This window comes from Bombus pyrosoma, linkage group LG3 (assembly GCF_014825855.1).
Source record: "Bombus pyrosoma isolate SC7728 linkage group LG3, ASM1482585v1, whole genome shotgun sequence".
NCBI classification, from domain to species: Eukaryota; Metazoa; Arthropoda; class Insecta; order Hymenoptera; family Apidae; genus Bombus; species Bombus pyrosoma.
The window spans coordinates 16,258,435-16,279,977 of record NC_057772.1 but is presented as its reverse complement, the minus strand read 5'-3'; the positions used below and the strand labels follow the sequence as shown (position 1 = coordinate 16,279,977).

The 21,543-nt window shown below is 30.7% G+C and overlaps 1 protein-coding gene across 19 annotated transcripts; it reads left to right on the top strand.

The window, feature by feature from the left end:
- Window positions 1-166: 166 nt before the first annotated feature.
- Window positions 167-21,404, top strand: LOC122565825 (dynamin). Of its 19 annotated transcripts, none has more exons than XM_043722207.1 (20): window positions 167-887; window positions 1,723-1,796; window positions 2,268-2,417; window positions 2,486-2,689; window positions 2,794-2,986; window positions 3,069-3,278; window positions 3,532-3,549; window positions 3,801-4,000; window positions 4,113-4,258; window positions 4,340-4,497; window positions 6,484-6,510; window positions 7,838-8,009; window positions 8,085-8,330; window positions 8,750-8,761; window positions 9,526-9,732; window positions 9,999-10,174; window positions 10,286-10,291; window positions 10,886-11,074; window positions 12,670-12,765; window positions 19,289-21,404. In XM_043722207.1, exons 1-20 carry the CDS (start codon window positions 724-726, stop codon window positions 19,350-19,352), a joined length of 2,712 nt encoding a protein of 903 aa, XP_043578142.1. In that variant the 5' UTR covers window positions 167-723; the 3' UTR covers window positions 19,353-21,404. The 19 variants fall into 19 exon arrangements, 17 of the variants coding, with proteins under 17 accessions (XP_043578142.1, XP_043578155.1, XP_043578141.1 ...); XM_043722206.1 differs by lacking the exon at window positions 8,750-8,761 and adding an exon at window positions 9,188-9,199 and having other exon boundaries at window positions 170-887; XM_043722220.1 differs by lacking the exons at window positions 8,750-8,761; window positions 10,286-10,291 and adding an exon at window positions 9,188-9,199 and having other exon boundaries at window positions 10,949-11,074.
- Window positions 21,405-21,543: the final 139 nt, after the last annotated feature.

Genomic DNA, 21,543 nt, shown 5'->3' with positions numbered 1-21,543 from the left:
GGATCTTTTGAAATGAATATTTATGGATTAAATATTTGATTATCGATTTTGCAATATATGTAATAGACAGAATCTAGTATTCTTATTGGCCACCGTCTATTTTCTTAATGGTTATAAATGTTCCTCGCCAATAAAAGTATTTACCGCGTAATATTTTAAATGAATAGCTAGATTCAGGAAGAAAATGATAATTTATCATGACTGGATCGGAAAAGGACAAAAGGTATAATTTCAGGTTCCTTCGATAGCAAATCAGTGTGGGACGTGGAAAAAGGTCAGCAGCAGGAGGACGATATGGATTTTATCTTGCAACGAAAAGTGGGTCACAACGAAAACGCCTGTGCGCACGCTTCGATTATCGATTGAAACGTTACGTTTCTTGAGTTCGTACGTTGGATCTCATTTATGTGAATACAGTGACTGTGGCTGTTCGTGGAATGAGTTCCTCACAGTAGGCCAGTTGGCTGACATCTCTAGTTCGTTGTCCGTGCGCGATCGCGAGTTTTGGAAAAATGCGGTGAAATTCGATGTACAACAACGTGCCTTCGTGAAATCGGCCATTTTGATAGTGCGTGTTTCACGAAAACGGATAAGATCGTTTCTGGCAGCTACCTTCGACGGTTGTGCGTGGAAGTGGTGGCAGCTCGGTGTCGACCACAGAACACAGTCGTAAAACTGAAAACGATAGTGGTCTTGGGCTAGTAAGAAAATAGCCTCAACAAAATGGCAGGAAATACGGGTATGGAACAATTAATCCCAATCGTGAACAAGCTCCAGGATGCATTCACTCAACTTGGGGTGCATATGCAACTTGATCTACCACAGATCGCAGTGGTAGGTGGCCAGAGTGCAGGAAAAAGTTCAGTTCTTGAAAATTTTGTTGGAAAGTAAGTATCTCATGTCCTGTCATTTTAGCATTTTTCATTTCATTCAGAGTGTAATACTCTCTGATATGTTTTAAGAATTAGAAGAATAATCGAACGTTCGGTTTAAAAGGCGTGGCGAACTACGTCACATTTTAATTCTAATATTTATCATTAGTTATATAAATTTGACTATTCCTCTTTTCTATGCCCCTTTAGGTTAACTATTTTAATCTATCGATCGTGACATCAAAATTAACTATATCTTTATGATTTGAGGCCGCCTACACAGCGACCTGTCAAATGGTTATTTTTTCCGTTGCTGTAATATTTAACCTTCTGATAAATTACTCAAAGTATACATGTGTAACTAGGAAAATTATTAATTTAATTGTTCTCGATCTAAACCGCTTAATGTTATATTTCATTAACTTAGCTTTCTCCGAGAGCTATGAATATGTATATTAATGTGATAAAAATGTTAGCAAATTTTTTTAGTACATCAATTTCATAAGCATCTTATGCATAATTTTGCTTTGAAAGAATAATTATTAGAATGATATCAGTAACCAGATTTAACTTATTCAATTAAGAAAAAACATAAATGTTGCTAAATATAAAGGTATAATAGTTATAAGATATGTTAATTTCTAACATTTTTCTTTTATCTTTCAAGTTTTAATCTGTAAAAAGTGAAGTATTCATTTAACTTTATTATTTAATTTCTATATTATTATATTTAAATATATTATATATACATACTTTTGACATATCCTAGTATATCCCTAATTTTATGAAATATTTACAATATTATTATTATAGTAATTATTAGATAAGAACAATATTTTTTTGTTTTCAGGGACTTCTTACCTAGAGGATCTGGTATTGTAACCAGACGACCACTTATTTTACAACTGATTAATAGTACAACTGGTGAGTCATCATAGATAAATAGATTATAAAATTTGTTATATTATGAATGAAAAAAAAAGTTTTATATTACATTATAAATTATAATTGCTTTCAAGAGTTTTAATATTACATAAAACCTTTAAATTACACTATGTTAAATTATATAATAACAGTTTATTTTATTATATATTTTAAATTGTTTATTATTGTTCATTATTATTATTCTATTCATTATTATTTTCTTTTGAGAAATACTAAATACAAATTTAATACAAGTTTTAATGGTTTGGTATTTCTTATAAAATTTAGTACTATTTATCTGTAATTGTTGTCCGTAAAATTATCATATTTCCTGTAACAATGAGCTTTTGATAAGCAGGAAATCAAGAGTATTATCACTTTCAGTATGAAGTGAAGCAATGAAAACTGTTTCAGTAAGATATTACTTAGAAAACTTTACATATTAGCAAGTAAATTATTTCTTTATTGTAGAATATGCTGAATTCTTGCATTGTAAGGGTAAAAAGTTTGTGGATTTTGATGAAGTACGGAAGGAAATCGAAGCAGAAACAGACAGAGTTACAGGCAGTAACAAGGGTATTTCTAATATACCAATAAATTTAAGAGTATATTCGCCTAATGGTAAATACAGTCTTTTATTATATGTTGATTTATGTTAATAATTTCATTAATATATTTATTATTATTAGTTCTAAATTTGACATTGATTGATTTACCTGGCCTCACGAAAGTACCAATTGGAGATCAACCAGTAGATATAGAATCTCAAATTAAAGCTATGATCTTTCAGTTTATCAAAAGAGAAAATTGTCTCATATTGGCAGTAACACCAGCAAATACTGATTTGGCAAATAGTGATGCCCTTAAACTTGCTAAAGAAGTAGATCTTCAAGGTACATGTTTTTAAATATTTTAAACTTAACAGATATATTATTATATATTATATAAATGTTAGCAAATACATACAGAGAATTATTTACATTGTAAATTGTTTAAGGTGTTCGTACAATTGGTGTTATTACAAAATTAGATCTTATGGATGATGGTACTGATGCAAGAGATATTTTGGAAAATAAATTATTACCCCTAAGACGTGGTTATATAGGTGTCGTTAACAGAAGTCAAAAAGACATAGAAGGTCGAAAAGATATAAAAAATGCTCTAGCAGCAGAAAGGAAATTTTTCTTGAGGTATAGATCAATCATAAAGAATAATTGCATGAATCAATTTTTTAACAGAGTGTCTAAAATATTTCTTTTTGTACACATTTAGCCACCCATCTTATCGACACTTGGCAGATAGGTTAGGAACACCATATTTGCAACGCGTTTTAAATCAACAATTAACAAATCATATTAGGGATACTTTACCAGCATTAAGAGACAGATTACAAAAACAGTTGCTTGCACTAGAAAAGGATGTGGAACAGTACAAACATTTCAGACCTGATGATCCTGCCATAAAAACTAAAGCTATGTTACAGTAAGTATTTCTTTCTTCATATAGGCTATTATATGTGAATTTATAATTTCTTTGATTTTGGTAACTTTTATCATATTAGAAAATAAAATAAACTTAATGAAAAAAAATGATACATATATAACAAATAATGTATAAAACATATTATTTTATAATAGATTCATAAGTATTACTTTTATAAACTCTTTTCCTTTCCTTAAAATATATTATGGGTGGAGGGTCTTGATATTTTAGAGCCTTTATTCTTATTTTTCAGATCAATTCAAATGTTTCTGTAGGTATCATACTTTTTTTTTCATCCGTGTGTGTCATTTGCATGAAAATTTTAATACATCTTTATATAACCAGCTAGAGAGTGAAAAATAACAAAAAATTTTCATTAAAATTAAACATTTTGATGTATTAATGAATTATGTAGAATTTATTTGGCTTTGCAATACTAAATATCATGACTCTCTGCCCATACAACTAATGTTGAGGTTTAGTGCTTGTTATTATATTGATTGAAAGAAAAACATTTTTAAGGATGATACAACAGCTTCAGTCAGATTTTGAAAGAACTATAGAAGGTTCAGGATCTGCACAAATCAATACAAATGAGCTCAGTGGAGGTGCTAAAATAAACAGATTATTCCATGAACGTTTTCCATTTGAAATAGTTAAAATGGAATTTGATGAAAAAGAACTGAGAAGAGAAATTGCTTTTGCTATTAGGAATATTCATGGTAAATGATTATTTCAGTTTTAATAGTTTATCGTTGTAGTTTCATTACATGTATATATTGAGATAATTAAGTGACTAAAAAATAAGTTATTAACAATAGTATAATGTCATAGGTATCAGGGTAGGTTTGTTTACTCCTGATATGGCCTTTGAGGCAATAGTCAAAAAACAAATCAATAGACTCAAAGAACCTAGTCTGAAGTGTGTGGATTTAGTTGTACAAGAACTCAGTAATGTTGTACGCATTTGTACTGACAGGGTAGGTACAGTTTGTTAAATTTGTAAGGTCTGTTCTCTTTTGATAACATATTTTTAATATAATTTTTATTTTACGTGATAGATGTCACGTTATCCTAGACTGCGAGAAGAAACGGAACGTATTATAACCACTTATGTTAGACAACGAGAACAACTGTGCAAGGAACAGTTAATACTTTTGGTTGATTGTGAACTTGCATATATGAACACAAATCATGAAGATTTTATTGGTTTTGCCAAGTAAGTTACCTACATTTTGTTATGTGTTTTTGTAGCTACTCAGCCAAGTCAAAAGAGTAAATAATATGATAGAAGAATTTAATTTTTGATAATCGCACATCTAGCGCTATATGTTGCTCTTATTATTATATTCATAACTGCAGTTATAAATTTTAGTGTACTTATACATATCTATAATCTAAAATTCACTACACTATGCTTAAATAATAAATCTTCAAAACATTAAAAATATTTCCTAAATATACTAATAAATATTTTTATTACTATTAAATTACTCATGTTTATATAGAACATTTTAACGTAACATAATAAAATAATCTTCTAAACTTGTACAGTATTATCAATTAGAAATATAACATAAATTATGTTTTCTATTATTAAAGACATACAAATATTTTCATAACAAATATTAAATATTATCTTTGAATAAATATAATTTTTGCTAATTCCTCTTTCTTTATAATGACGATGATAATAATAATAATCTATATTTTTAATATTGAATAAACATTGCATTTTATATCATGTAGATTTTTGACATGTGAATTTTCTTTTATCTATAATTATACACCATGAAATGCTTGAATCATCAATTCATGATAAACATAATAGACAAATTTAAATTCTTTTTATAAACCCTACGGACCTTATGAAATCATTAAGTATATGTCTTGAACATTTCTTTATATCTTTAATAATGGATCACATAATAATATGTTTTATTTCTGATTACTGTACATGCTTAATTAATACTTTTGAGAAACTCGAATTTGCAGTAATGAATTCTATCTATCTTGCATGACTAATGTAAATTCAACACATAATATAATTCACATAATGACAATGTGCTTTACTAATATAATACTTGTAAAAACTAGTTTCATTAGTTTCATTATGGTTATAACTTAAGCTTTTTATGAAATAAAGGAAAAGATAATAAGAAAATTCACCAATTACATATACTGTTAGTTATATTAGTTTGCTTGCAACCTTTTTTTGCAAATTAGGAATTATATATGTTGATTTGTATTTTATTCTATATAAAATACATATCAATGTATATAATACATATATTTTATACCGTGTTTTCCTGAACTAATATGACTCAAAATAATTTACATTTCGAAACACATTTAGCATAAGACATTTAATATACATTCGACTATATTCATATAACATTCACAATCAAACTTATACGGTATATTTTATAATCAATGCATGCTATGCCAAAATCAGTTCACATTGCAAGCTTTAAAATAGCGATTCTTAGTTTACTTTGTTCTTTAAAGCTAAGGCACACATTTTTAGTATCATTAATAAATAGTAGAATTTATTTTCTCTACTTCATGTACATCTATATGACCCATTGTGTCATATATATTGTCATATTAAATTATATCTCACTTACATTTTTTCTCTTTGCAATACGCATACTTTTGATATTTTAATTCTCTCTTTCTGTATAGCAAACATGAATTTTATTCATTTTTATATTTTGCTTATTTAACACTTTAACATCTTAAAGATTGTAGTTCTCAAAAATATCGCAAGAAATGGGTTTAAAAAAGAAAAAATATTAGAAATATTAAAACGATTAGCAATTTCAGTTCAATTTTTGTTTCATATTCAATAATAACATTCTATTTTCGTTCTAACTTTTTAAATCATATTATGTAAATTATAGAAAAATTTACATAATAGGTTTCCTTCATGTTATATAGTTTGCCATAATTGAATTAGGGAATAAGAATACTGTAATTACTGTACAATTCTTTATGTCGTTAAAAGGTAAGGCATACTTAATATAAAAAATTATCTATGAATATCAACTGGTATACATATTTTTCACCTTTTTTATACTTATTGCATTAACGAACGTATGTCTTTCCTTGAACTACATGGCATATACACATTTCGTGACATTTCTTTCCATTCATTAATACTTTATATTTCACAATTAAAAAAATTATTTAATTATATCGGCAGCGCGGCAGCCAGTAGCCATAATGCAAGGTAAGAATTATAAAGTACATTGGAACAAAAATTTACACTACATTTTTCTTCCTTTTCTATTATCACGCTCTTAATTTGTTATGCTTATTTTTTATTTAACTTTTTCTAGCTTTCAGTTTTATAACAAAGAACGGAATCCTTAATAAGCAATATTGAACTCATTTCCCATATAGCAAAAGATTGAAAACTATATTTTTCTAGTGTACTTTAAAGTCTTTTTCTTTTGAATGAAATCAAGTTTTATGTGTTTTTATTATTCAGTATTTCATTACTAGTTTAGTGTATAACATCATATAAGGTTAATACTATTCATACATATATGTACATGTATACACTTTATAGATCATAAGAATGGCACTTGAAATATCATTTTTAATTATTCATATACCAAAAATGGGAGTGTTTTGTGAAAATAAAGAAATAAACTTAACCATCATGAAACATTGTATGCCATTATGAATAAGTTATTATTAAGTTTTCATTGGCTATATTTTTTTATCTAGTTTTATATATTGTAGAATACAGCCATAATCTGTCACAATTTTAAGAATTTGATCTGAATATTTTGTACATAGTTGCACAATTCAACTATATAGTTAAATAGACTATTCATTGCCACAGTCATTCATGAATACTCCAAATCGTATATTTCATACAGCAGCATTAGATTTTAGTTCCATCATTTTTCACATGATTTCACAATATATGTAATATTTGCTTCTGCAATTTTTCATGTGTTATGATCTGCAAAGATATTACAATGTTGATTAAGTAGAAATAATATTGTGTGTATTTATATGTTACAAATAATGTTTGACTGCATATTCAAAAATATTCAACTGCAACATTTAAAGCTGTATGAAAGAGTATGTGCATGGAGTTGTTGTGGCTGTATGTTATAATTCTTATATGTAACTAAAAACAATGTAAAAGGTAAATTTTTGTTTAAGACATAAAGATTTCATTATTAATTAGTTATAAATCAAAGATATAGAAGCCATGTAATTATCCTCTCTATATTGTCATTTTGTGATCATGTCTCATTTTCAATATTTTGTATTATGAACACAGATATTTTGAGAAATTAAATTAATTAATATTACTTATATTTAATATATTACTTATATTTTATGATGTAGGATTAAATTTGAATATAAACGTTTGTGTACGTTAATACAAAAATTATTGCTAGGTCTTATTCTGCTAGATTTTTTACACAGTAAACTAACAAATTTTTGTGGCAATTTATTACAATGAATTTTGTACATGGGTACTCAAACGTATTTTTTTATTAACATTTCATTATAAATTATACGTTATGTTACAGTGCTCAACAGTCCTCAGAAAATGCTGTTAAATCTGGTCGTCATACATTAGGAAATCAAGTAATACGCAAAGGATACATGTGTATCCACAATCTTGGTATAATGAAAGGTGGTTCAAGAGATTATTGGTTTGTCCTAACGTCAGAGAGTATTTCTTGGTACAAAGATGAAGAAGTAGGTATTTTTTTGCTATAATATAGTTAATAACACGTTAATTATGTAAGTTTTATGTATTATTTCCTTGCTTAGGAACGTGAGAAGAAGTATATGCTACCTTTAGATGGATTGAAATTGCGTGACTTGGAACAAGGGTTCATGTCCCGACGTCATTTGTTTGCTTTATTTAATCCAGAAGGCAGAAATGTTTATAAGGATTACAAACAGCTTGAATTGAGCTGTGAAACTCAAGATGATGTTGATTCATGGAAAGCTTCTTTCCTCAGGGCTGGTGTATATCCCGAAAAATCAACAGAGCAAGCAAATGGTGAAGGAGAGGTATGTTTCTTATTATATAATTATGTTGTTTATATTGTTTCATATATGTACTCAATTAAGTATATTGTATGGTGGGAAATATAACATATTTAGGCCTGGGACACTCGAGTGCCATTCGTCTAATCACTACTCGCGTTTATTTTTTTAGATACAAACAAGATGACAAATTGTATCACGTGTAAATTTATTTATATAAATTTATATATATTGCTGAAACGCAATTGCAAAAATGACGTATGTCACTCGTGCCCACCGATTGTAACGCAACTTCGATAAAAGTATATTGATATATTATGTAATTCTTATTTATAAATTAGTTGTTTAGTTATTTGTTTTGATTAAAGGGAAGAATTATTTATTATTATATTGGAATATATTTTGTTATGTTTATTAGAAAAGATTATTTTGGTTTATTTTAGGATATACAGCGGGTGAGTTAGTACGAGAAATGTAATTAAAATATTTTGTTTGAATTTTATATTTTTAACTGTGTGGTGATGTGATGCATTAGTTTGGAAATATTTTAAATTATTCTAGTAAATTATTCTTAAGACTATTGTTAAATATCACATTGTAAAAATATTTCAATTATTTATTAGATTTTATGACTAAAGTTCTATTTTAACATCGCAATGTTCATAAATTTTCATTTTATATTAAATACAATAATTATATTGAGGAAAATTGATTCTTTGCATCTTTTGAAAATATATTTAATTTAATAGCGTTTCTTTTTAATACAACTTTAATAATGAATTGCGCAATTTGCATATGTTTTATGTTATTCAGAAATTAATTAGATTCCAATATTACATTCACAATAGTTATTACATTTTTTTGCTTCTAATTAACTAAAGGAAGGATATGAGGTTCGTACAATGTAGAAATTTTGTAGTTATACAGAACACACAACACTTACATGGATATGAAATAGCACTACACTTAGCTTTGTTTTCTTGCTGATAATGAATACGATTAAAACATGTATGAATTGTTTGTGAATTCTTTATTTTTCCCTGCAAACAATGTTTCCATTTGAGCACAAAATCAATAACACTTTATTAATTATTGAAATGATATATTATTTTTTGTTTTTATTTATGTTAACTATGTATGTGACGTTAGCTGAAGTATTGCTTTTAACTTTATCATTTCAACAAAGAGTGCAAGAAATTTATTATTTCCATATTTATAGGGTGGATCGGAAGCTCAATCATCAATGGATCCTCAACTTGAACGTCAAGTGGAGACCATTAGAAATCTGGTGGATTCGTATATGAAAATTGTCACAAAAACAACTCGTGATTTGGTTCCAAAGACAATTATGCATTTGATTATAAACAATGCAAAGGATTTCATTAATGGAGAGTTACTGGCACATCTTTATGCAAGTGGTGATCAGGTAAAATATATATGAATTTAGTATATTGTAGTTTTATATCCACAAATAAATTTCCAATGTTCTTTCCAATAAGCTTATTATTTAAAATTTTACTCTTTATTTCCTAATGAAATAATATTTCAAAGAATACTTTTTGTTTTTTTCCATTAACAACAATTTTTTGTAAAAACTTTGCATACACTAAATACTTACAATATTCTAGTTTTTTCTGTCAAATTTATTGTATACTTAGAATTTAGAAAAAAGTATATGGACGTGAATTATAGGCTTCAATGATGGAAGAATCACCCGAAGAAGCACAAAAACGAGAGGAAATGCTACGCATGTATCATGCATGTAAGGAGGCACTTCGTATTATTGGAGATGTTTCGATGGCAACAGTGTCTACTCCAGTACCACCACCTGTGAAAAATGATTGGCTAGCATCTGGCGAAAATCCAAGGTAACAATTATGGTATTATTTTCATTGTCGCTTATGCATTTAACTAATTTATTATCTTTCAATCTTGTACTGCCTGCTTTTGCTTCATACACTTGAACACCATTGAAACAGTCTTGGGTAAGAGTTACAATGTACATTTATTATACTAACTAAAATTTGTTCTCTTTTTTCAAATGTACACTTATTTCTCTGCTTTGTAGTTTTATTTCAAGTATGTAGGTCCACCGATATTTACTTCGAAAAATTATTTTATCGTTTATATGTTTCTTATGTTTTGCATAAACTTAAAAAGAACTTCCTATGATATTTTTATTTGCACATAAATTACATATATTTGAATACCTGTTAAAGTGAAAGCATTTTAAAATATTTTTAATATTAAATTGTAGTACAATGTAAATTATAAATAAGAAAAGATTGTGTGTTCTAATCTCAATTACGACAGTACAATAAATATACAGCTTTTATGGAAAATAAGCTGTTCAATGTATAGAAAAGTCTTTAATAAATCAGTGAAAATTTATATTTCATTCGTCTCTTGATTGCAAATTTCAACTGTGATAAGTTAACAAACCATACAGAAAAGAGGCTATATAACCTTTTTTTAATGCCCTACACACCATGAATATTTCGTGTTCTCTTATTTTTATCTTCTGTTTTCTATATAGGAGCAATAAATATAACAGCTATTGTTCATTTTATGTGTTATAGGTTATCACCACCATCTCCTGGTGGGCCAAGACGCGGAGTGACACAGCCACCACCTCTTTCTAGTTCTCGAGCCCCACCTCCGGTTCCGTCTGGTGGTCGACCAGCACCGGCTATTCCTAACCGACCTGGACCTGGTGGACCTCCGCCAGCCCGTGCCACACCTGGCCTACCTCCTCCTCTTATACCATCGTAAGTACTAAGAATTTAATGTAATTTTCATACAATTTAACGGAATTGTACCTTGTGAAGTAGTACAGAGAATTTAAAGAGACAAAACGTTTGGAACACTCTGTACTATCAAGTATCTTTCGATTGTCGAGTTTCTCACAAATTTTGCACAATGTTCTGTTAGTTTGTGTTGAGGTAGTCTTGTGTCTTAACTACAAAGTAGAGGTCCTTTTTTTTCTTAAACGTCACAAAATGTTTTAAAAAGAAATTTGCAGTTGCTTGTCCTCCATAGCTTTATCTAATTGGGGCTTTGGTGCTAACTTCACTTTCTATTGCAGGCGCCGACAATAAGTCATCGCACTAACTCGCCTATTCACTACTAATTAATATACATATATACATATATCAATTGCATCTAGTCAGTGTATATTTTACACGAGATACAATTTCCTAATGCTATATGTTTTGTCTGCAAGTATTATGAATTATTATTGTTAATTAGGGGTGTGTAAGTTGTACAAAAATTAATAAACTTGTGAATATTTGTATTAGTTAGAGATTAAGAAGAGCTTCCAAGAACTTTGACGGGCGATTTATCTTATATGTATTACGCATTATATCAGTAATATATCAAATTATTTCATGGTCCAATTACTTCGTAAGAACGAACGAGGAATTATTATCCGTATTGTTCCGTCGTTTTCATTTTATTCAACAAATATTGTAGAAATAGGCTGCTTGCTTTTTGTAATCATCCTAAACAAATTTATACAATCCCGATGTAATGTTACAAAATTGCACACCTCTAATTAACAATCTAAGTGTCTACGATATATTTAATCGGTACTAATGACAAAAAGTATGTATAAATAAATCACGATTCATTCGCGACGAACAAAGAAAAATGAGGTAGAATGACATTTGTTTCGTTGTAAATTAGTTGAATGAAATTGTAAATTGTATCTGTATATACAACTAAGAACGTTGTAAAATAAATGATCTTGAGTTCTTGTCACAGGTGGTGGATAAGTATTCATTCGCTTTACTAACAGCATGACATTTTAATTGTCGCATAAATGAAATACATTTTCAATCGATGTGAAAACCTGTGTGAAAGAATGTGATACATGAATATATACGGAATAAGTTTTGCCATAACGTGTTGCATTTGCATTTGGCAGCTTCTGAAACTCTTTTAATATTACTGCTTTCTTGCCATCGTTGATTCAATTAGTAAAATCACAGAAAAAGCGAGAAAAATTGATTTTAATATTGTCAACTATTTTGTCATTATGGGGGATGAACGTGTCGGTGCCTGCATTGAAAACATTCTTTCTGTTGAACGAATATCAAGCAGTTGATCGTCAACGCTCTACTACTCGTTATCGAATTTCCGCGTCTGTCGCTTAGTAGAACCACGCGAGAGATTACACATACTTCTTAGGACATTCGAGGATGTACGATATCAGTCTAAAATGTAGTGCATCGTGCAGATATTAATTTAAATTACCATATATTAGTCGAATTCTCTCTTTATATAGTAGCATACTATTGATAAGGCATTGAAAGCAAATAAGATTTGTAGTAAAAGCTGAGTGTCCGTGGTGTATGTTTAGTCGTGGGGGTGGTCTTCAGCAGAGGGTGACGCAAGCTGCGACGCAGGCCGCTGCTAATGCCGCCGTGAACGAGCTGATGGAAGCATTCAAGATCAAGTAAATACTCTTGCTGCCTCATAACTCTTTTTTTATATGCGAGATATCTTACTCTTTTAACTAGGATAATGAATTATTATGGGCAATCTCATTTAAGTTGCGCTAGATTGGTAGACTGTTCAGGGTTGAGAATGAACACTAATTTGATGTCTCACTGTTTTCCGATAGTGTGTTTCGATAACCAATTTTTGCGAATTATAACCAGCTATGTTTTTTTATCTCCTTCGCTCTCTCTCTTTCTCTCTCTCTCTCGCTCTCTCTCTCTTTCTCTCTCTCTCTTGCATGATCCGAAAAATTGGATTAATAGCGATGATGTTGCCTTCAACGTTATATATCGTTATTCGACATACATACGTGTGCGAGATATAAACATTATATATATATATTGAAAGAAAAGAGAGTGAACGTCCCTGTGCACACGCCATAGAAAAAAAATATACGTGTGTAAGGGAATACCTCTGTATATTTGTAAGACATGTAATTCGCTTCGTTACATTCCATATGTATATTGTTCTTACTTCGTAAAGTAGTTTATTGTTCAAAGGAAATAAATATTCTTTCATGAACCGTAGAATGATGACGTGTATTGTGTAATCCCAGAAAGCATAAAAGGCTGTAAGACCTGACATAACATATAATTTATTGCTGTTTCGCTTTGGATGCTGATATCAAGTATTGAATACTTGTACATACATATCTTCTTGCTTAGAGATATTTAAAAAAAGGAGTTCAATTTTTTTAGATCGATATATTTATATCTCCAGTGACTCTATATCCTGGAAAGTCTACCAGAACCCTACGATGTGATCAAAGGTAGTTTCGATTAGGCGAAATTCCGATTCCGTTTGCAATGTCAAAATTCATTCCCTGAATTTGCATAAAATAAAATAAAAAATGTCATGCTGTTGGGCAAAAGTTGTCGACAATTATTATTGAATGTTCGTTTTATCGCATCTGTTCGATCGATTTCTAATCGGCGACAACTGCGTTACAAATAAGTTTTAGTATCTGTAATTATTAATTGCGTGACTCAAACACAGTCACATATATACACACACAGATACACATTACACACTGTTTCTCTACCTCTTTAGATGTCACCACATTTTATTCCATTCTTAGCCATTAATATTAAAACTGTCACATAGAGTTATACATATATATATACATAGCCAATCCCTAATGAAGTATTAATGAAAAAAACATGTGCTCAGACATAGGATGTGATATAGCGTAGAGTGCTTCAAGGATTTTGCATGAAAATCCTGAGTCGCGAACTCTCTCCCTCCCTCTGAATAGTCTTAATAAAAGAAGATTAATACTAATGATACCGAATGAGAATAATAAATATATATTATATATATACAATACAATACTAATCGTATGTCGTTATAATGTATAATGAATGTATATCACTCAGCATGCGTTCAGGAGCTGCGTTATATTTGGAAAAGGTATTTGTTGTTTCTTATGCTCCTTGACCGTGTTTAGCAAATTAAATCAATTATACATGTACATATATAAGAAAAGGGAATATGATGTATTCTACTACATTCTTGTAATTAAATCCACGGGGCGCGATGTGCTTTCGGATTTGTGTAGTACACACGTTTGATGATCAAGAATGCTCCTCTCTGTACTATATTCGGAATATTTATGTATAAACTTTTGAATAAGATTATATAAAAAGGTAACTTATTGGTAAACAGATGAAACATTTGATGATACTTAACTCTTAAATAGCTGCAGAATCGTTTATTAGAGAAATGCTTAAATTAAAAATTACATTAGCTTTTTACAAAAATGGCATATGTTATTTTCACGAATTTATCTTTTACTTTTTTACTTGTTATAAATAATAGAAGTTTCGTTATCAATATTATCGTAATTAATTGTTAAGAAGTTTCGACGCATTTACCGACAACGCTATCACATTTTGCGTTATAATTACTCGACCTAGAGTAAACTTTGTCCCACTTCAACGTGACCTTTACATATTGCATTCATGTATGTATAAATATTTTTTGACGAGCAAATTATTCATCATTGCAAGAACGATACCATGCAAAGAGAAGGATTAAGTCTGTTACCAGTGACGCGTGAAGTATCGAGAGCAATGATCGAAGTTGCCACTATGAAAAAAGAAAAACAAAGGAAGGGAAGAAGAAAAGAGAATATGTATTACTTTCCATTAGAGCGAAATGTCGAAGGTTTCTCTTGGGCAAATAGTAACTATAAAAGAGCGTTGAGGACGATGATTCGCATTTGCCGCGTCACTATGTCTTTCGTGTTTGTTCTGATCGATCGAATCAAAAAAGAGGCAATCTCGATGATGCACAATTTTAAATTGAGTGAAACCCATTGTTAACTCGTTCGTTTCAGTGTTAAAAGAGCCTAATAATATTCATTGATGTCGTTCCACCATACATATAGAGATGTATTTATTTACACCAGATTTACGTAAGAGCCGCCATCTTCTCTTTTCCTAAACTTTGTAATGTCTACACATATAAATTGATATTTTACGTTAAAGAAAATGGCTTTTGGAAAACAAGATTAGATGAGGATTAAACTTATAGTCTGAGTGAAAGCACATCGCATTCGCAAATCGAATTATCTATTGCCTGTTGATACTGGACACAACCTTTAATCCGTAATTTAGATTATTCGCTGAGTACTAATAGATTGAATTGTACCGTATACGTTGTTCTCTTTCAAGGAAATGAAAAGAATTACGGGAAGATAGACACAGACATAAAAGACACAAAAAGAACAAGAAACTCGGAAAAGCGAGCAATCACAAGTGGTATTATTGTAATGTTATTGTACAGATATATATATATATATATATATATATATATATATACATATGTCTATTGATCATTTTATGCACCGTAATTCCAGAATTAAGTAGATCATACGTTGAAACTACCGAAGTGATTGTGATTACGATTCACAAATTGTGAATACAATTATAATTATTATAATTATTGTTATTATTAACGATATCATTATATTGTATACTGTACAGGATAAGAAAAATAACGTTATACGTTTCAGTAGCGTGTCAGATTTCTTGCTCGATAGATCGTGAATTTTTATTTTCGTAAAGTTACATACTTTAGCATGGTTCCTTTAGACACAAGTCTTACGAGTATTAAAAAGATGATAGAGATACAAGTAGATGTAAAGCCTCGTAAGTACGTGGCGTTGTGTTTCAATAACACTGAGTATATCAAGTAGTAGAAACGTGCGAAGAAAAATTGTTCTTCAGTATATCCAGGTTCTTATATGTTCATCAACAGTATTCTGCGGTTCCACCCTTTGAGATTATATTTCAATTTTTTTACATCACTTCTTGTACCTTTACAACTGCAGAAATTTTTGTCTAGTTTGTCGAATATGCGTTTTTGGCCTTTGCTACCAATATACATGTACGTTGAAACTATTTGTGAAAATTAGATGAAAAAGATTTTTACATTCACATTTAATTTGTGATTCGTACAAATTTTGATTACTAATGGCAATACCCGATTGGGTGGAATCTTTATTTCAAGTATTACAACGAAAAACGACAAGTGAAGTTGCCATCAGCGAATCGTGAAGCAAAGAATCTTCACGGTTTCCGACTTGATGCGTCTTTACGTTCGTACCGTCAATTAACAATTAATCGATTCCTTTGTTTCCAAAGAAGAAGAAAAAGGAGAAATCTCCGTACATTTTAACTTTTACTTCATGTTGTACGATCTATGATAAATACATTTTTTGGGTATTGGGCCTAAAATGAGATCTTCGAGAACAAGCTCGGCTTTCGTGACTAGATCCAATGAAAATAGCGTTAACCGTGTTTAGCGATTACTCTATTTAGAGACCGATCATGGATTCAAAAAAAGCAAAGAAATCATAAGCTCCTTTGTGAACATAAAATACAAATATTGTTGCCGCACTTTAGCATTTAATCGTCCAATCGAAAAGCGATCCTGAACGTATCTACAATAAAATTAATTGAATACTTTTCAAAATCGGGTGCAAATTTTGTAACCTAATAATTATATAATGCTCGGTTCAAACGTATAGTATTAATTTATCTGAATTAAAAATACTATTTCTTTACCGTGTATGTTTCGATTGTTTAATACCATTCTGTGCTGACATAAGTACGTTCAGATCGTCCCACGTTCCAGAGAGAGGAAGAGAAGAGAATAAATCGCGCAGGAAAAAACAGAAAAGAGCAGATCGATGAACGAGGTTTCATGACTGCAACACGCATCCTATTCACGCGACAGATTATATTGTTACATGCTTCCATCGAAAAGCCTTAAGTACAGAGAAATTCTAGTTAAAAAGGTTACTTTGCGTAAGACGGATCATCGAGTAATAAGCGTGATTTTATTGTATATCGCAGGCCAAGCGTAAACGTATACAATCTCACGTAACAATAACGTGCGAACGATGGAAATGAATGATGGTAAATGAGCGATAAAGACGAATATGTAATTAATAAAAATCGATGGAAATACTATACTATATGGCTGGATTCGTCGCCGACGTTATTTTCACGTGGTTAAAATTTAGATGAACGTCGGAACGAATCGTAGACAGCAGATCTCTAAGTAACCCACGTGTTATCAATGGATCAATCCTTGATAAAAATGATTCGAAAAATTAAAAACAAATATTCAACGTTTCTTGTGAAGATGTCAATAGAGCTTACTGCTAGTTTTTAATTACATTAGTAAATTTTTCATAATTTTTATACCTGTTATACCCCTGATTTTGATAGAAATGATGTTTTTCTACATTCTACTCGCTACAAGAGGAAGCGACTGTTCGTTGAACTCGATCACCGATATTCATCCTCGAACATTTGTTGTAAAAAATATTTCGTAAATTCGGAACAAGGAGAACATTGACAAGGGGGGTTACTTAGCAAATTATTCTATGTGGATTGTGCACCTTACACGATTCACCATATTGTAATATCGCGCGATGGTCGCGTGATATTTGCATACACCGTTTTACTGCAATATAATTGTATATATAGAAAAAAACAACGTGTTATAAATTTAAAATGTATATCTACATATATACATACATACGTACATATAGATATATTCATATATGTGCAAAAATGAAAATTGGGAGAGAAGCGTGTGTTATTATCTGATGACCGGAAACGCATTTCCGCTGGGGAAATTAGTATCCAATGAGATTAGCGTTCGATTACTGCGGCTGGATAGTGTTCTTATTGTGTTGTAACACTTGTATTTAATGTGTTGACCACGTTTTTTACACGTTCCATTAATTCTTCTCTGATTCTCGCTTAATTCCATGTACCGTTGCGTGCAAATAACAAGTATTATTTTTAATAGAGAATGTGCGAGATTGTTCTGATTGTTCCCGCACGCTGGGATGCGTATTCGCGTTCTGCGTTATTTTATGTTTTCATTCTCTTCTTTTGTAATCAAATCACTGTCCAATGTCTGCCACCTTTTTAATATTTTTTCCCATAAAAGCATCCAGGATCTTACCTCGTGAAGTATTTTACATACGAATCAATTCAATTGTATTTATCTGTATCCAAAGGACGTTTGAAAAGATGCAATTAAAGTTAAGGTTTAATTGAAAATGTCTAGAGGTATGTAAATTTAAAAACGGTTGCGAAAAATTGTAGAATGAACGTCCTTTTTATACATTCATTTCTGCATGCGTTTTTGCTACTGCATGAGCATGTGCAATTGGATTTTTCTTTTTTTTTCTTTTTGTTTTTTTGCAGATCATCATCCCATGTTGTATTTAATGACGTCATTTATTCATTTATTATTATAAGTACTTTCTTTCTTTGTACGCTTTACAGAACAAATTCGTAGTGTATTTTTGTCGCTATTATTTACAAGTACATACATTCATATTGAAGGAGACGATATGTCTGTTGCACTTCACTCTCTGTTGTATATTCGACAATTATTATTACTTCTCTTAACCCCAATTTTATAACAGAAAATATATTCTATCTCATATAAAATACTCTCATTGTCATATCATAGCTTAATAAAGTAAATATTAGCGATGCCCAATTAGATTTATTCACTTGAATTTGTTACGTATATAATTTCTAAGGTGAAGTAAATTTAATTGGTCATTGCATAGCTTTACTTAGTCTCTCCAAATGCGAATTAAAATATATTTAAAGAGTAGAAAATATCATTTTGTTAGACAATATGTCTTCAATTTTTCAAGAAAAATGAAATGTGACAAACACTTACAATACAAATAAACTTTTGATTTTACATACAATTTGAAAATATATGAAAACTATAGAATTCAATAAATTTTATTTAAAAAGAAATGCACAGTATTTTTCACAAATTATATGATTATCTTCGCATTCGAAGGGCAAAATTATGTTTCGTGTTCGCGCGACGTTCATCACCGCTTTACTTGTTTGAAGTAATAATCAATCGTCGCGTCTCAAACACTTTGGTGAGAAGCACCGAGTACTTAATCACTGTCTGTGTTATAGGCGTCCTGTACCCAATATTCCTCCCCGAATTCCCGACAGACCGTACTACGGCCGATTAAACTGAGCTAATCCATGGAAAGCGCACGACATCTGTGCACATCCACGCCCGAAAGTATTCGAAGAGTTTCGTTCTGAAACAAGCCGATGACCGGGACACGAAAACGAGCTCAGGACGAAGAGATGGAAGACGTTACCCAACATTTTTAAGTGGGTGATAGATGAGATGAATTCGGGTGAGAGATCCTCTCCAGGATCAGAACGCACGTCCTTTTCAGATCTGTGTCCTCCTTTAATTTTGGTTAATGTCGTTGCACAAAAATTGTTGATCGTTTTCGTCCGCGTAAAGAAGAAGATCGGAAAGGAGGGACGTGATCGATGAAAGGAGCAGGAGGAACAAGGCTGTGCCACAAAAACAAAACGGAAGAGGAAGAGGGACCAAGAAATGAACAGACGAGAGCCATTGTAAGGGAAGAAGACGGTTTACTAGTCTGTTACTATTAGCGATCACTCGACAGCCAGAGATCCAATTAGTCACTTCTACTTCTTCTTTCTCTCTTGATATTTCGTCTTCTATGTTATTTATAACGTCGTTAGACGTGTTAGATTACATGTTAGCTGTTAAGTATTAAAAGAATCGTCGATGTGCTGGATGCGCACGACGAATGCTGGAGGAACGATTGTTAGCTTGTATAAGATGCATCTTCCGGCAAGAAGTGACGCGGGGTTATTCTTTTAAGACTCGTTAGCGACTTCGTTTTCTTTCATTAATGGTTATCAGTATTATAAAACAAAGGGAAGAATCGAAATCGAAATATGTATTCATCCTCATGGATCATGATACATAGACTGCGGATGTTATGAACACAACTAAAGAGATTTCTTCTAAATGTATCTCTTAAATATTCTAAATGTTATATAAAGAGTTCTTTACCTTGGTCATTTTGTATATTTTTACGTATTATATATATTTTACACATTTTTACGTACATATTTAAGTTTTCCATGCATGAACATCCACAGTCTAATGATATATTATTTAAAGTCGGCAAACCTTGTTACTGTTTATTGTTAATTTATCTGTCTGCGTCAATCGATTAAGAATTTTTCGCAAATATAGCAATGGAAACTAGAGCTTCTAAAACATTTAGGAAAACCATAGACATGCAAATTATAATTAAATAGTCATCGGTTTTTGCTTCTTGTCCGGGACTCGCTAACAAGGTATTGTTCAAATGAGATTCGTGGACGACGTAACGTGCAACCCGATTACCTCGATTTTAGGAACTTACTAGAGCAAAAGAGTACACACGGTTCACCCTACGACTCGTTTAATTGACGGGTGAACGAAATACGAAACGAAAATATTCGATCGACAACAGCATTCCAGAAATGTCCGTGTGCATGCCTTTGCAAAACAAAACAAAAACAAAGTATACATACATACATATATATATATATATTTATATATATATATATAGAATGGGTGAAACTACTACGAATCATATTGTGATAATCACATAAAATGCAACAGTCCTTTTTGTACGGTTAATTTATTGAAGTACGATGACGATGCCATTTTAGAGCTCGAATTTAGGGAAAATATGATACAATTTACGGACAACGAATTACGGAACAGGAATCCACCAATTTGATCTTTTTGCGGTCGAAAACGGAATTAGATGTACATGTAACGCGCGAAAACTTTAATCATTTTTACCTTTTTTTCTTGTTACATTTGCATCTTAACGCGGTAGCTGTTATGATGTAGATGCTTTTGAAGGGATACGATACGGGAAATCCAGGGTCGTGTCCTGTTCCTCAGAAAATATTAATTATTTTAAAACAGAAGCCAATGTTGTAGATAGGAGAAAAAAACAAACAATTGTACATATAAAATCAAATACGAGTATAGTATTACGTGTCGATTTATATGAGAAGGTGGAAGCATTTTTTGTCTTTCCCCCTACCATTTCTTTTTTTTTTTTTTTTTTCATTTTGTATTAAACCAAACTTCACGCGTCGATAACCGATCCACTATGATATACGACACCGACTGACAATTAATGTAAGTATCTAGGACTCATACGACGAATCAAATAAACGATATTTAATACGAGCTCATATCCTTTAATTGCTTTCCAGCACGTCTGAACCTTCCGGTAGTCAATTTTTCTTTCTTATTCAGTATGTATGCGTCAGCAAATTTTTGTTTCCTGTCTTGGTTATATTTTATAATAACGATAACGTCGATACTA

Coding starts and splice junctions, on each gene's coding strand:
- LOC122565825 (XM_043722207.1), top strand. CDS start 724: ATGGCAGGAAATACGGGTATGGAACAATTAATCCCAATCGTGAACAAG. Junction 4,001..4,112: donor TGCTATTAGGAATATTCATG/GTAAATGATTAT, acceptor ATAATGTCATAG/GTATCAGGGTAGGTTTGTTT. Junction 6,511..7,837: donor GCCAGTAGCCATAATGCAAG/GTAAGAATTATA, acceptor GTTATGTTACAG/TGCTCAACAGTCCTCAGAAA.